Raw genomic sequence first — 16,356 nt, 5'->3', positions numbered from 1 at the left:
GAAAAATGAAATTTAAAAAAAAGTACCAGGCCGGTAGGGGGGAAAAAAAAAAAAAAAAAAAAAAGGCAGGCGCAGCTCTGGCACAGTTTGTCCGCAGCTCTGCAAGGGAGGCTGAAGGGGAAAATTGGCCGCTGGGGTTTACAAAGCAGACTTCTGGAGCTTCTCGGGGTGCAGCCCCCTCGCTGCTGCCCTGCGCGGGACAAACAGCTGCCACTGGGGCTGTCATGTTCTCCTCTCCTGGCTGAGGTCGCTCACTTGCCTCTTCATTTCTATTCTTGCATATTCCTCCCCCCTCTCTCCCCAGTTTCACTCTCTCTGGTCTTTCTGGGTGATTTAAACCTTTATTGGGGGCTTTAGGGAAGGTGCCTGTAACCCTTCTTTTTTTTTCAGGACCATTTAAGCTGAACCCTTTTCACTTTGCTCTTCTCTCTTTTTTTTTTTTTCTTCCTTGTATTTCTTATTCAGCTGATCAGTCTTTCATAATGAGGAGGCTGGTTTTTTTTTTTTTCTCCGTTGTACTTTGAGCCCTGCTTTTTTAAGATGATGCCAGAAAGCTGCCTGATTTAGCCTGGGTGGTTCTAGTTTTACTTGCAAAATAGTTGCTTTCCTTTATATCTATATTTCTCTTGTGCAAGTACCAGAGGAAAAGGGAACAACGTGTTGCATAGCAGAGGTTGAAAAGCAGTTCAGGTAAGGGGTGACAGGAGAGACCAGGCAGGTATAAAACCAAAATAGGATTTATCTGAGGGTATTTCAGACTGCAGGTCTCTTGCAGGGGCTGACGGGGGGCGCAGCAGTAGATCACTGCAAAGTCAGATTCCTCTAAAAGTCATTTGGATCACTTCTGAGGAGAAAACTGGGCTGGAAACCTAGTTTGCAGCGAGACGTCTGACACTTCTTGCTCTTCAGCCAGATCATACGAAAATCTTTGGCAAAGCATTTGGCGCTCAGGAAAATCTCCTAGCAGGAAAAAAAATCACATTTGCAAGCGCAGAGGAAAGCTGATTCCCTTGGCCTCTGTTACGTGCGTAGCTGGGGGGGTTGCGAGCAAAAAAGGGGCTTGAGTTTCCCGCACGTCTCCATGCACAACCTGCAGATATCCCCTTGGTAGCTTGAGACTTGGCTGGAAGAAGGCACCAGAGAGAAAGGCCACAGTTTCGGGGGCACAGCACCTTTGAAGGAGAAACTGCGTGATAAAGCGATGCTTTTTGGGGGGGAAGAGAAGCAGCACAGCATAGGAGGATTAAAATCTGGAGCTTGTAAGCAGTGGCGAATGGTTTCCTGCAGGAGGCTGCAGCACTCAGGGAGACAGTTATGAGAAGTCATTAGAGAGGCAGAACTAGATTTAAGGCTGAATAATGAGCTGGGTTTAGGACAGGTGAAGGTCTCTCTGTTGTATTTTAATGAGTGTTATCAAGCACAGTGTCTTGGAACGTCCTGTCAACTTCTCGAGGTCCGAGAGGGTGGGAGGGACAATTGGAGATAATTTTAAATGGGATTTTGTATTCCAGTAGTGGTGACGCTACTTGTTGCTCTTCTTAGCCTTGGGCTGCGTGTACATGATGTGGTATAAATGAGTTTTTGCATACCAACACGAGCAGCACCCACACCTGTGCAGAAAAATAGGCTTGGTGTCTGTAGGGAGGAATTTGCGGCACAGAATAAGCGTCCAGTACTGCAAATGGATTGATGGTTGTACCCTAAGGTCTCCTTTAGAAAATGCAGTAAGTCTCAGAAGAAATGTTCTGATTGCAGAGCCCAGCGTCGAGTCTTCCAGATGGCCCAGGTGGGATTCAAACCCTCCAAACCCAGGAAATCAAATGGCATTGTGTTTGCACATATTTCCACTGAAAGAGAAATACAAAACCAAAAGCTCACGGATGTTTAGTGCTACGAAATCTTTCTGCAGAGACTTGGAGGAATGTACCCGTCCTGCAGAGGGATTTATTTTCTTGAAAAGCTCTCCTTAATCTCTCTGGATACCAGGGGCAGACTGACTTTCCAGAAGATGTTTCTTCCCACCTCAACAGCGATGACCCTTGCATTTGCTAAGCTAAAGAGCAAATGGGGTTGAGGAGGTTTTACCACAACTTCTCGTGGGTGCCCAGTGACTGCTGAGTGCAGAAATGAAGGGTAATGAGCCTCAAAAGGCTGGAGCCAAGATTTTGCATAAATTTTTCGTGGACTAAACCTCTTACGCAGAAGAAAATGCAGGGGTGGATCAGTGCAGCAGTGCTCCTCGTTCCCTCTCATCATTGCCTAGGTTTCCCCAAGTTGGGTAATTTTAGATTCGTTTTTCCTACCGAAAGAGCTGCCTTTGACCCATTTTATTTTCTGCTGCAAAAGAAGAAGTGCTCGATAAATTGGTGTAAGCTTCTAAGGCATAAAAGGAGCCTCTAAACCTGGAGTCTTGTCTTAGTGCCTAGCAGCTCATATACTTTATTGGCTGGGTGAGTTTAGCTTTTATCGGTAGGAGCTGTGACTGCTCCCTACTGCAGTCCGAGAGCTGGTGGCATCAAGGTGAGATTTTCCAGAGCAAAGGAGGGTAGTGCTGAGGTGGCATTCACCTGTTGGGCCGAGGAAGCGGCAGTGTGCTGCAGTGTCTGCTGCAGTCAGGGCCTCCTAAAGGAGATTTTATTCTCCCGTGGCAAATCCAGCACAAAAATAGCTGCCGGTGGAGGTATCGCACGCGGCGCGGGCAGCGCTCCACAGCGACGGCATGCACTGCAGACAAATTGTGGGTTGGGTTTTGTTGTTGTTTTGTTTTGTTCTTTAAAGTCGAGCGGCGTTTTCACATCCGAACGCTGCCTGTGCTAATTGCAGCTGCCGTTACCGTGACAGCTCAGACAGCTCAGCATCCATCAGGTCCCCACAGGCTCCAGTGTCGGTGCTTGAGCCACCTCAAGAGTGCAAAACCAGAGTTTTGAGGCCGTTCTTAGAGTCAGGCAAACCAGGCACAAGTATTTGCACCTCCTCTTCCCTGCCCAAACTGGCTGTGAAGAAGGATCCTTCCCCTGCGTGAAGCAGTGGCTCCCTCAGCCTGGCAAGGTTTCTGCAATGAGCTGCTGGAGCAGCTGAGCTTTTGCTCTTTGCTGTTGAGCATCCCATGTAAGCATCAAACTTTGGGGTTTTAGGGGATGGGGAAGGCTGAGTCCTGCCTCGCAGTATTTTGGTGGAGAGTTCTAGAGGGAGAGGAGGAGCTGGAAGTGGGTTTGCTGAAGCAAGGGAGGAAAGAGAAGGTATCAGAGAGCTTGTGACTTGGAGGGAAATGAGGCACGGTGAGGCTGGACCCAGACCGGAGAGGGAAAAATTCAAGTTGTGGGAGAAAATAGCAGCAGGAGGACAGGAAGGGTTAAAGAACTTGCTTTAGCTGCCTTTTCTTCTACTGCCAAATGCCCTATTCCTTGTCCTGGAAGAAGGTACAGGGAGGAGAGGGTCTGTGTTTCCCAGCAAACAGCATCCCAGCCACTGTCCCCTGCATCCCCCCTGCCTGGGGCTGGCCAGGGAGGACAAGCAGCAGCATCTCCATCCATCTGCCAGGTGCTCAGCCCTTCTCTGAATGCAGGGAAGCATCAGCCCCTGGACTTTTATAGAGCCTGGGGGAGTCTGAGCTTCCTCCTGAGAGGAAGCAGAGAGAGGCTGTGCCCGGATCACACGCGGAGCCTTGATGATGCTTTTACTTATGCAAAGCTCTGCACCACGAGCCCTGCTTGATTGCAAATAAGCGAGTGATCTTTTTAATCCAGTACAAAGTCCAACGGAGCGTGCACATAGAAGAGCGCGTGCGGCTGGGAAACAAGGGCACAGCACCAGCGCAGCGCCAGCTCGGGGGAACAGGGCGATGGGGCAAACCCCGCGGAGCAGCTCTGCTGAGCAGGGCAGCCTGGCTGGGTGGGTAAAATACCCCCGAGGGTCATATTTCTGTGGGGTTTTGGCGTCTCCTACACTCCTACGCTCCCTCGAAGGTGTCGTAGGGCTGGATGATGCTATTTGGTACCAGGCTTTGGTGAAGGTCGTCAATCTGCCACAGTTTTTTAATTGTGAGCTGGGACCCAGGGTGGCGCGTGATCTGCTCGTTTCGTCCTTGCGAGCATCCGATGGAAGGAGATTAATAATCCAGATGGCTGGTGAAATGTTTGTTTTATCATGCTCTCTGATTATGATGAGACTATGAGCCCTCGGTGCCTATTCAAGTAAAATGTCCTCTATATGCAGTGTACGCATTCAGCAGTCTAAATATATAATAATTACAGGTCAGCTAATGTTGGAACGGCGCCACTTGGTGATTTTATGCACCATTTGGGTATAGCTGCAAATTGATAAATCACATTTCACCAGATTTTATATAAATCACATATAATATTAACTAGCACAATGAAATGATCAGCTCTCTCCGACTCCCAGAACTGGGTCCTTAGGCAAAAGGGGCTTTTTTTTTTTTTAATTTGACTATATTTTACTTTTATCTGCCTCTGCAAATTATTACGTTATGCAGGAGCTGGTCATGACTGCCTAATTAGGGTTGAATTTTGGAATAGGACTGTGAGCCTCATGATAAGCCTGTTCTCCCCATGTAGGGTGGCCTTTCAATATGAAGCATCACTTAGCATTATGCAACTTGATTTTTTTCCGTCTGTAGTTTCTGTTGGTTCCTTTTAATTAATTCTTGATCCAAAGCACTTGGCTCTGAGGACAAGCTTTGCTGTTTGCTGTGCCGGACCTTTGTAGTTGTATGAGGGAGACCACACAGTGCCGTGTTATTTTGGAGCCCATGATTTTTTATATTTTTTGCATTGCCGAGGTGTTTCAAAAGCCCCTGAAGGCTGGTTTATTATTGTAGGGTTGTTGATGATTGCTCCATAGCTGTTATTATTTACTCTTGCCAAAAAGGAAAAAAAGGGAGCGTTGGATGCAGTCATTTTGCCTGGTATCCCAAACCGCCGTCCGTGCCAAGCCACAGCCTGTAATTGCTGAGGAGGAGAGGAGAGGAGCCGAGAGAGACTTCCTGAAGCTGAAGTGAGCTCACAAGCTGCCGGGGAACTCAAGTCCCATTGCTGCTCCCTGGGAAGCCTCCCAGAGGTGGCAGCCACCCATCCAGAGCAGGGCAGGCTGGGGAGATGAAGTGAAACTGGGGGAAAACTAGAGTTTGGAAGTTTCCTTTATTACAGAAAAATTTGCACGGGGAAGGAGGTACATCTGTGAGCGTGTTGGCAAAGCTGGAGAAGAGAAAACCCTCTTTTCCATCAGTGGCAGCTTGGCTGTCACCCGCAGCAGTGGAGGTCGAGCCTTTGGGGCGGGTGAGGATTTTTGGGAGAGAGTCGCGTGTGTCTGAACTGCAGCGAGCGCCCCGCATGCAGGTGACTGTGGACTGGGCTAAAACAGGAACCTTTGCAGCATTGTCAGAATCAACTCGATACGACATTTCATAAGTTACGGGGGAAAAACCGGTGTCACTCCCAGTTTGCCTCCTGTGCCCGGCTGTCACCTGCAGCGCGCCGTCGCTGCGGTTCACGCGAGCGGGTCGGTGAAGCAGAGAGGATCTGGCTGGGGCTGGTGGCGTTGGGTCAGAGGACATGATTCACGCTTTAAGCGCAGCCTTGCCTCGCCCCAGCGCAGCCCAGCTGCTCCTGAGCCCAGGGTTTGAGAGCCAAAGTGGCAAAACCAGCCGTGCTGCATCAGACCAAAGGTCCGTCACGCCGAGTTGTTGCTTGTGGATGGGTGCGAGAGCACGGTGAGCTCCCCGGTGATGCGTTTAAGTCCGTATTTCCGAGTACACTTGAGCTTTTCTTCAACATGAAGCCCGTTAACCTCAAAAATAGTAGTAAAAAAATGTCATTGCCGAGGTAGATTATCGCCGTTGATAGATGGGGAAAGCCTCAAGTGATTGGCCCGGGGTCAGCAGTGGAGCTCAGCTTTTGTGAGTCGTGGTCCAAGCTTCAGATGATCCCCTGGAAGAATGATCCTTGGTGGAGTAGGGGAGAACTTTAGAGGTTAAGACAGAAAGCAGAAGGGTTTCAGCGGTGCAGTGGAATTAATATTTTCAGCAGCTGAGGCTGGAGAGCGGAAGGCCCGTTTGGCTTCCTCTCCTCCTGATAAAATTGTTGCGTTTGTTTTTAGTCTAAACCAGAAGTCATCTGGACTAACCAAACTGTATTTTCTTTTTCTCCTGTCTGGAACATGTATCCTAGCAGAAGGGAGGAAAAATTTCATTAAGGAACAAAGCAGGACTCCTGAGATTCCCAGATGTGGAAGCAGGGACTGTTCGTGCAGTGCACGAAAGGCAGCCCAAATCTTTAGAAATCACGGAGGTTTGCAAGCTTGCTGTTCGCCTTCGAGTTTCAAAGCCTTTAGGATTCACGCTTTCTCCCCCTGCTATTATGATTAGATCTTCCCTGCTTTATTCTTTAAGTGAAAATTGCAATTTTTCTCATGATGGCTTGGCTCCAGGAGGCAGAGCTTTAAAAATAGCCTCTGTTGCCAAACTGGCAGGAGCGTCATGAAACTTTTTAACAAGCTGTTCCAGTTGGGCTTTGGGAGAGCTGGAAAATACCTTTTTGGAGTAGCAGGAAGGTAGGATGGGAAGTTATTTTAAACTTTAGCGAGCAGGGTTTAATACTTTCATTGGTCCTGCTTGGTTTTCAACAAAGATCCCTATATTTCTGTGTGTGATGAGATCACTAGCTCACTGCCATCCCTCACGGTGACCCAGGGCTCAACCAGGCTTCCCAGTGGTGATGGTAATCCTACCGAAAAGTTCTTTCAGACATCCGTGTGCAGCCCCACAACTGAGAGACAACATGATGTAGGAGGTTTTTGCAGCAGGTGCCGCCATGGAGAGCCCCATCCTGTGGGAAGGACCAGGGGAAAGGCGCACAGAGCTGCTCCCAGACATCTCCCAGGGCTTGCCCTGGGTCCAAACTGGCATAGCTGGCGCTGGCTGGGGTCACTGAAATATCCTTCTGCAGCAGCCAGGGCTGCCTGCCCTTAGGAGCAGCCCTGGAGTGCATCAGGATCTGAGAGATGAGAGCTGACGGCCACCGTCGCTGGGTTTCGCTTCTGCTCTGGCGCAAGGGACATTAAATTGACTCTCGGCTGCACCATCTTGGGGCAAGGTATGAAATCTCGGTGCTTCGAGGGTGGCTTCTTCACGTGCCGAAGTGCACAAAGCGGTTATTCCACCCCCTTGGCAGGCTTCGGCACATCCCTTTGGTCTCCCGACGTGCAAAAGGAGGTCCCACATCGGCAGCGCCGGGACGGGCAGGAGACGGTGTGGGCAGAGCAGGATGCCCGGATCCATCCTGGCTCTGCCGCTCGCTCCTTCAGGCAAATGGTTTGAACTGGTTTTGCTGTCCAGGAAGGTACTTGGTGGTGCTGGGACATGGTGTGAGGACACCTGCGGCTGTCAGATATTTGTACGCTCAGCGTAAGGGTGATGCCTCAGCAGGTCCTGCCCCACCACTGGCAAAGAGGAACGTGCTCCCGGACACGGCACAGACGAGAGCAGGGTGAAAAGTCTGGCTTTTTAATGCTTTGGTTTTTTTTATTTGCTCAATTTGTGGCATCATTAACATTCTGCTAGGGCAGAGATGGGTTTTCTTCAAACATCTCAACTTCTCAGCCCTTGGAACTCACAAAACGTGGGAGCTGTAAGGAGCGGGTCAGCAGAACGTGATGTTGCTCAGGAAAGCAGAGAAGGAGCACGGGCAGGTTTCAGTTTTTTCACTTCACTAATTTACAGGAACACAGCCCTTTACAACCTGCTGAAAACCCAATTCAAGACTAATAATGGGAAAGCAGTAAAAACAATTTAACACTGAGAATAAGACTGAAAGATCCGGTTAAGGACGTGGTTTGTTTTCCAGGTGTCGCTCAGTTTGATTGGACAGTTTCCCTGTTTACAGGTAGATGAATTCTTATGTTTGAAAATCTCTGATATCAGGGGCTTTATGTGCTGTGCAGAAAATGTGCATCATTTACGTAAGAGCTGAGGTGATCTGTGTAAGATAGCAGTATTCCTGTCTGGTTTAAGCTTTATTTAATATTTTGGGGGCTTTGTTGTTTTTTTTTTACACACTACGCGGAGCCCAGTTTGAGTTGATCAGAGTTATTTTAAGCAGGTAGCAAAAGGAAGGACTCGATCCCTATGTCTGTGCACAGCAGGATCTTGTTCAGAGACGCGGGGACTGGGAGGCAGTGTTACCTTCCACTTTACAAATTTGAAGTGTGGGGGTTTTTTTTCATTTGATGATGTGCTGCAAATGCAGCGATCCCTTTTCATTGCTCTTTTGCGACTTGCTCCACTTGAGAGTATTTAGTGCCTGGAGGTGCTTGTTAACCCCCATGCAAAGCTTCCCTGAGCCTGCCAGGTTTTAGGAGACTTCTTCAGCCGGTCTGATCTCAGGGCGGTTTCAGGAGCACGATCTCAGGATGCTGAGATCGGGTGTTCGCCTGAGTGAGAAAGGCTCGTCATGTGAAATGATGAGGAAAGCTGCTGTGAAATCAAAATCGATGCTCATTCACAAATCCTGGCCTGGGAAGTTTACAGAAGAATGACAGGACAAGGGGCAGTGGGTACAAGCTGGAACACAGGAGGTTCCACAAAAATATTAGGAAAAACTATTTCAGTGTGAGGGTGATGGAGCCCTGGCCCAGGCTGCCCAGGGAGGATGTGGAGTCTCCTGCTCTAGAGACATTCAAAACCTGCCTGGACGCGTTCCTGTGTGACCTGCTCTGGGTGACCCTGCTCTGGCAGGGGCCTGGACTGGATGATCTTTTGAGGTCCCTTCCAGCTCCTGTGATTCTGTGAAGTCTCAGTGCCACAACTCGCTCAGCCTGGGCTGACGGTCACGTCGGTTCAGGTTCCCGAACCAAGGCAACCTGACCTTCTCATCCATCACCTCTAAAGGGTCCCTTCCTCTCTAGACAGACCCCAACTGGTGCTATTGGGAGGAACTGGGACAAGCAGTGCTTTCCGCTGGGAAATGCAGTTTTCTTTAGGTTGGTCTGGTTTGCATGTGTCCACCTTGGTTCACAACACTTGGCAACAGTCCGGTTACCCTTTTGCGTGATAATTTTATATTTGGGAGTAAACCTGTCAACACCCGAAACCCCTTGGCTTCCAAGAAGAACTTGGCGGCGCGAGGGGAACCGTCTGGGGCTGGTTGTGTCAAAAGGGACTGTCTGGGCTGTGAGCTGTGGTGGACACCATGGGGCATCGCTGGCAAAAGTCAATCTGGTATCTCCCAGACTCGCGTGATGTTGGTAGGGCTAAGACAAAGGTTGGACTCAATGATCTCAAAGGTCTCTTGCAGCCAAAACGATTCGACAATTCTATGAACCCAGACCCAGCCTTCTTTGACTCGTTGGCTTCTTGATGTTTTTGTAAGCCCGTTGCTCTCCCTGCTTCTCCTCACAGCTATGGGTAAACCAAGAAGATGGAGTGGAGGAGGGAACCAGCGATGTGCAGAACGGCCACTTGGATCCAAGCGCCGACTGCCTCTGTCTCGGCAGGACCGTTCAGAACCGAGACCAGATGAGAGCCAACGTCATCAATGAAATCATGAGCACGGAGCGCCACTACATCAAGCACCTCAAGGACATCTGCGAGGTACGCGGGGGGACCTCAGCGGGACTGGGGACGGGCTGTGGAGAGCCGGGGGCTGGGTTTGTCCTTGGGTGATGGGGAAAAAGATGTGACGTGTTTGAGCTCTGTGTCTAATAAGAGGAGCCACATCTGTCAATAGGTATTGATACTTCTGAGAATGTTCAGCTGGATCTGATAATTATCTTTCGTTTGTGGTAACTGAAAGTACGATTTCCTGACCTTTTTTCCATAGCTCTTTGACGAAAAAATGATGAGGTTGAGACCCTTCAAGCAGTCCTCTTAATTAAAACCCAATGCCATCTACTTTTGAAGTTGCGATCGAGGAAATTAGGTTGTAATTAAACCAATCAGTTGCCCATTTCATCTGTGCCTTTCATATGGGGTTATCAATTTCCCCTGGCTCAGGACGGCCCCCATTTGCTTCTTATTACGGTGAGGCTGAGAGCAAAATGTTTTCACCGAGGGAAATGAAGTAGGTTGCGTTTATCCAGCCTAAGGGAAACCAGCAAGCAAATGAACTTTGGTGACCCACGAGTTGATCCTCGACTTGAATCTTCTTCATGGTGTCACAGTTAACCACTGCTACCCCTCCCTGTCCTGCAGCATCCTGTAGAGCATATACTTACCGCTACGAGGCAGAAGTTTGTTAGTGCTAAAATCAAAGTCCGGGGCTCTGAGGCTTGTGCCCAGTCTTTGCAGGGTCAATGTGGTGAAGACCCACATGAGTTCTGCTTGGAAATATGTCCTGCTCCCTCCGTACCTGCTACTTTTCTATTGACAAGGCAAAGCAGCCATCCAAAAAGCATCTGTGACGCTTTTCTAATATGGAGGAGCCTTGGGATTTTGACCCGGAAACAAAGGAGCTTAGTTTCACTGTGCTATTTCAGTCAGAGGGCTTCGCGGGGAAGATGGGAAGAACCTCAGGAACGTCTCCATGTGTTCTTCTCCTGCATTTGCACTCCTCTGTGGAAAAACTAAATAAACCTTAACTTGTCACCATGCTTTGGCCAAATCAGCTTCTCAGGAGGTTCAGACAAGTGTAGCTGCGGTGACGTCTGTGGGGTAGCACTTGATGTACAGCACCTCATGAGATGTCCCAGGTACCAGGGAGATCTCTAAGGCTCTTGCTTTGCTCTCTATAATGCCAAACGGTATTGAGGGGATAAATCTTACCTCCAGGTGGAGCACCAGGAAATGATTCAGCTGCCTCTTGCACAGAAGGAGGAGGGCTGCCCCTTGCAGTCATATAACAAGTGACAGAGGTGTAATTTATGCTGAAGAACGAGTAGACACCAAGCAACCACTGATGAGATGCAGAAGTGCTGCTGGCAGGGGCAAATTCTCCTCTCCCCTCTTGTTTTAAGGCGTTGGGACAAACGGCAGCGATACGACGGATTGGAGGGGATGGAAGAGGAGATTCTGACAAAGTTTCTGATTTAGTACCGAGTTTAGCAGTGTGTAGTTTTACTCTTGTTGCTGAACTGCAACGAATAACAGATCCTGAACCATAATGAATAACAAATCCTAATCCCAGTGAGGCACCTTTGGGTGTGTGGTTGTTATCAGAGGACTGTAGCCCCTGCCAGGTGACCAGGAGCCCTCCAGTTGCTCTTTTCTGCTTCAGGATGAATTTCCACTACTTGCTGCTATGTTATTGTACACCTTGTTATAATTCATAATACCCGCGGCACTAGTCCTGCCAAGCCAGGAGCTCCCAGGCTAGCCAGCACCAGAAGGAAAATTGCCCAGCAAGCCAAGACCTGCCTGAAGCAGCCACCTTGGAGGGGAATTCCCCATCACAGCAAAGCCAGACTGCCCTCACGACTGCTGCTGCTGTGCCCTTGCTTGGAGTACGAAAGGCTGGCAGCGGCTTCGTGGAACAGTTTTGCAACGATTTTTGTTAGGGGCAAAACACGGAGTTTTCCCCTGAACTGCGTTACCGGGAGTGAGCGGATCATTATTTTGAAATACCACCAAGGGGAAAAGAAAGGGAAAAAAAAATAATCTAGCCTTAAGGCAATATCCAGCAACAGGAATTTCAGGCTTAATGGGCAGAGCTAAGAAAAATAATAAGCTACTGAAAACGAGGCGTTTTTTAATGGGCAGCAATAGCCAGCCTTGCTGGCAGGTAGTGCTGCTCGCTTGCTGTCCTGTAAAGCATCGCAAAAATGGCATCTCCACCCTTGGAAAGGCATCCCCCTGCTCCCGGGGTTCGGACCAGCATATGGATTAGGCAGACAAGGCTAAATGGAAGGAGGTGTTAGAGGGAGAAGTGACAGAGCTTGGATGGCAACAGCGAGGCAATTGGGAGATCAAAGGAAACCTCCGTGTTGTGAGTGATTTGGAGGTGGGAGGTTAGAGCGGCCAGCCAGCTTCCAGTGCTGCGCTTTGCTCTTTTCCAAGTCATTTCGCTTTGAATTTCTTTTCTAATAATGTTGACTGGATTACACCTAAGCTTTTGCTTTGGTGCCAGGACAGCTCTGAATGCCGTGTGGGAAACATCCTCATTGCATCTTAGCGTGTCACGCTGGGTCTGTTGTGCGGAGCTGATGGGACAAGGTTTCACGTGGTCTGTATGGCAGTCGCCTGACTCATGCTCGGAGATGGAGAAAAAACCTACTTTTTTGGGCTGCCTCAGAGCGAAGCTGCATAAAACCTTCTTGGCAGTAGTGTGTCCCTCCTTCAGAGAACCACATCTGAGGGGCTGCTGGCCCCTTTCTGTGACCAGTTTGTGTTCTGTGGACGGAGGGCATCTCCGCAGAAAGCCCTTTGGCTCGATGGGGGTATATATACACCACTTAGAGGTATTCCCCAGTGTGCAGTTCGGAGCTGTCTTGCCCAGCTTGCTTGTGCACCCCTTGTTTTCTTTCTGCTTCTGAGCTGGCTGCTTCTTGCCCTTTTGAGGAACCGCCTCGTGTTGCTGCAGGACTTTATTTTCTATTTCATTACTTGCTTGTAGACCTGACTGCAACCAGCCATAGCTCTCGCTTGCTTTTTTCAGTTCATCTCTTGTGCATGTGAGCACAGCGCTCTCCCGGATGCCGTGAGCACTGCTCTGGAGAACAATATTTTTATAGCCCGAATGGTGCTGGTGCAAACCAAGGGATAGTCTGCAGGGCAGCACAGATAGCCCCCAGACTGGGTCAGGGGTGGAAAGAAGCTGGAATATCCTCACAGCTGCCTTTGAAGTGATGGTTGGAAGGGACCTTTAAAGGTCTTCTGGTCCAGCAGGGGCATCTTTAACTGGATCAGATTGCTCAGAGCCCCATCAAGCCTGACCTTGAATGTCTCCAGGGATGGGGCGACCTCTGGGCAAGCTGTGCCGGGGTCACACCACCCTGATAGTAAAGAACTTCTTCCTAATGTCTGATCTAAATCTAGCCAGCTCTAATTGACAACCATTCCCCCTCATCCTATCGCTACACGCCCTTGTAAGCAGTGCCTCCCAGTCTCCTCATTCTCTCCTTCCCCTTGCTGTCAGGAGGATGATGGCTTGGCCATCCATCCTGACTGTCTCTCAACCCACACCGGGGTCGAGAAAACTTAGCACTTAACCTCCTGCAAATACTTTCCAACTTTGGCCTATGCTTCAGGGACTACACGGAAAAGTACTTTAAAGGGAGACAGTTTGACAGCTATTTTTAGGTATTCATTGAGCAAAACGCTCTCCAACATCTGCTCATCAGTCAGCTATCCCTTCTCTGAGCAAACCTGACGGGATGAGCAGACGGAAGTTGACATTGTTTTATGTAACAGAAGTAAATTTACTGGAAAAACTATGCAGCAGCCTTCTAGCTGGCTCTTGCTGCATCTTCTACATAAATCTTCCACCTCCCCTTTGCTGGCTTATGCTGGAAGCCAACCATCCAAACGCACAAGCTGGGTAGAGGGTAAGACTTGGAAGCGCTGCGTGTTCTTTTATTTTCCCGGTGGTTTTCTAGGTGCCTCTGCAGAAATGTGCTGCTTTGAAGCACGTGCCAAAGCGATGAACCCGCCCAGGGAGGACGGGGGAATATTCAAGAGGGTCGTCGCAGCCAATAGCAACCCCGGGGCTGAAAGATGTTCACAGATATCATCCAGGGAGGGGTTTCACAGAGCGAGGGGGAGGCTGGCTTGCAGGCAGCCTGCAGCAGGCAAAGGTCCAAGCGTGCGCGGCTTGTGGCTGTCGTTCCGTGCCGCTCACACTGCAGCCGGTGTCGAAAAGAGCCTGACCAGGCAGGTGCACGTCTTTCGTCTTCTAAATTTTTTTCAAAAGTGTTCTGAGACGAGCATCTAAATGTGAAAAGCAGCTCGGTATTTTGCATTATTCCGTGCTAATTGGAATTTTTCTTTGGCCCACAACGTGGGAACCAACCTGCCCCCGTTCCTCCTGGCCTTTAGAAATGAGAGAGGGAAGCCCGGGGAAATGAGTCATCAAGTAGCTCCTGGAAGAGGAGAGACCCAGATTCAGTAAATGCAGGAGATGTTCCATAACCCAAGCTTCCCAGCTGAGAAAGCCAGCAAGCTCAGGGCAGCAGCGTCCTTCTGGCTAAGCTGTACGGCGCGTTCTTTGCCAGGCGGGCCAAAGTTGCGTTTATCGTTGGTGTGTTTGAAGCTCTTCCCTCCCAGGAACCACATGGCGAGGCTGAAGGACAGTTTATTATAGCGTTGCGAGCGTTCATTGTGGACCAGCAGCTGTGTGTCACCAGCTGGCAGTTCCTCTGTGTGACTAAGCATCTAGAGATCCCAAATATAGCCGCGCCACTGGAGCTGCTGCGTTTGCTTTTGGTTTGGGGGTTTTTTTTGTCCTTTTCCTTTCATTTTTTTCTCTTCCTATATAGTAAAGGCGGGCAAAGTCATCTCACGATGGACCCCCGGGTTATTTCTTCTCGGTCAAGAGGCCTCAGTCCAGGCCAGGCCAGCACAACATCTGATGTTCTGCCTTGCAGAGTTTCTAGTCTGAATCATCCAGGCAGGACGGAGCAATTTGCTCGATGTCACACAGGTTGGTGGCAGAGCTAGAAATTCAGCCCAGCAGCCAGAGCCTGTCACCCCTGGACCACGTGTGCTTGGTTCAGGCAGGTCTGTGTGAAGAAATCCTCATGACCCAGCTGAAACCAGGATGGCAAATGCAGGGATGAGGCAGAAGGAGCCCGGTGCGTTGCGTTTTTTTCCAAAATATTGACCTGCTCTGGCTTTTTAGGTCAGGAGGTCTTCAGAGCAGTGCTTGCCTCCCAATTGACATTGGTGTGATGTCCAGCGACGCTCAGGCTCAGTACCAACGGGGAGGTGACGAATAATCAAGGAGGATGTGTTCATTATCGCACTGGACCAAGAACTGTTTCCAAATCTACTGCACGTGCATTCTGTGATTTTGGAGAATTTCCTTAGACTCGCTACGTCCTAATTCTTCCTCTCTTTCTCTGTTTGACTTTTGATGTCTATAGACTGAGTAAGGGAGACTGATGTCGGTACAGAGAAGGGTACAAAGCCTTTTCCTCTCGTCACAAGTGGATTTTGTCTTCTAAGCCTTTTTCTGCTTCCGTTTTTACTTGCTCCTTCCTCAAGCAAAACGTGGGAGCAGCCTCAGTGTAAGTGTTCGGGTTATTTTATGGATTGTTCTGTCTTACTCCTTACAGGGTTACTTAAAGCAGTGCCGGAAGAGGAGGGACATGTTCAGCGATGAACAGCTAAAGATCATCTTTGGTAACATTGAAGATATCTACAGATTTCAGATGGGTTTTGTCCGGGACTTGGAGAAACAGTACAACAACGAGGACCCCCATCTCAGTGAAATTGGACCCTGTTTCCTTGAACACGTAAGTTCACTTGGCTTTTTTTATTGGAGATTTTTGGAGTTGTTTTGTAGGAGGGTAGAACAGGAGGGGAATAACACAGGAAGTCAGGAGCTGGTGCATTTGAATCCCAACACCTTTTCCCACCCACCCTTACGCAGAGCTCACCCCTAACCAATCTTCCCCAGCCCCACATCTCAACGGCCTTTCAACACCTCCAGGGTTGGGGGCTGCACACCCTCCCTGGGCAGCCGGTGCCAAGCTCTGACCGCTCTTTCTCTGGAAATTTTTCCTCATCACTCTTTCTGTGAAAATTTTTTTCCTAATGTCCAGTCTAACCCTCCCCTGTTGCAGTTTGAAGCCTTTCCCTCTCGCTACTTACCCATGAGAAGAGACCAGCCCCAACCTCTCTACAACGTCCTTTCAGGTGGTTGCAGAGAGCGATGAGGTCTCCCCTCAGCCTCCTCTTCTTCAAACCCAACAGCCCCAGCTCCTTCAGTCGTGTTCTTTTTGCCAAGTCGGACAGTTGAGCGCTTCTCTCATGTGTGTTTCCCCTCTTTTTCTCTTTTTTTTTCCATCTCCCATCCCTTTTCTCCTGCCTCCCGCAGCAAGACGGCTTCTGGATCTATTCAGAGTACTGTAACAACCACTTGGACGCGTGCATGGAGCTCTCCAAGCTGATGAAGGATAGCAGGTACCAGCATTTCTTCGAAGCGTGCCGTCTGTTGCAGCAGATGATTGATATCGCCATCGACGGGTTCCTCCTGACGCCGGTGCAGAAGATCTGCAAATACCCCCTGCAGCTCGCCGAGCTCCTCAAGTACACGGCGCAGGATCACAGGTAACGCCGCTCCCTTGCTACGTGCAAAGGTTTTTCGCTCGCTGCTTCTTTACGTGGCCTCTGCTAAAACACGGGGGTTGGGCTTTGGTTGTTTTTTTTTTTTTTTCCTCTCACCCTCTTCTCTTCACGACCTTTTG

At 49.5% G+C, this 16,356-nt stretch overlaps 1 protein-coding gene across 1 annotated transcript in view; it reads left to right on the top strand.

The window, feature by feature from the left end:
• Positions 1-16,356, top strand: part of ARHGEF9 (Cdc42 guanine nucleotide exchange factor (GEF) 9) — a gene marked incomplete at both ends in the record, with an annotated part of 29,224 nt that overhangs the window by 2,062 nt on the left and 10,806 nt on the right. The window contains 3 exons of the mRNA XM_009866460.1: positions 9,416-9,607; positions 15,223-15,402; positions 15,987-16,219. Coding sequence (XP_009864762.1) covers positions 9,416-9,607; positions 15,223-15,402; positions 15,987-16,219 — 605 coding nt within the window. The remainder of the gene's footprint in view (positions 1-9,415; positions 9,608-15,222; positions 15,403-15,986; positions 16,220-16,356) is intronic.

The sequence above is a fragment of the Apaloderma vittatum genome, unplaced genomic scaffold, assembly GCF_000703405.1.
Source record: "Apaloderma vittatum isolate BGI_N311 unplaced genomic scaffold, ASM70340v1 scaffold40823, whole genome shotgun sequence".
Taxonomy (NCBI): domain Eukaryota; kingdom Metazoa; phylum Chordata; class Aves; order Trogoniformes; family Trogonidae; genus Apaloderma; species Apaloderma vittatum.
Note: the sequence above shows the minus strand (reverse complement) of the source record. Positions and strands in the feature narration are given on the sequence as shown.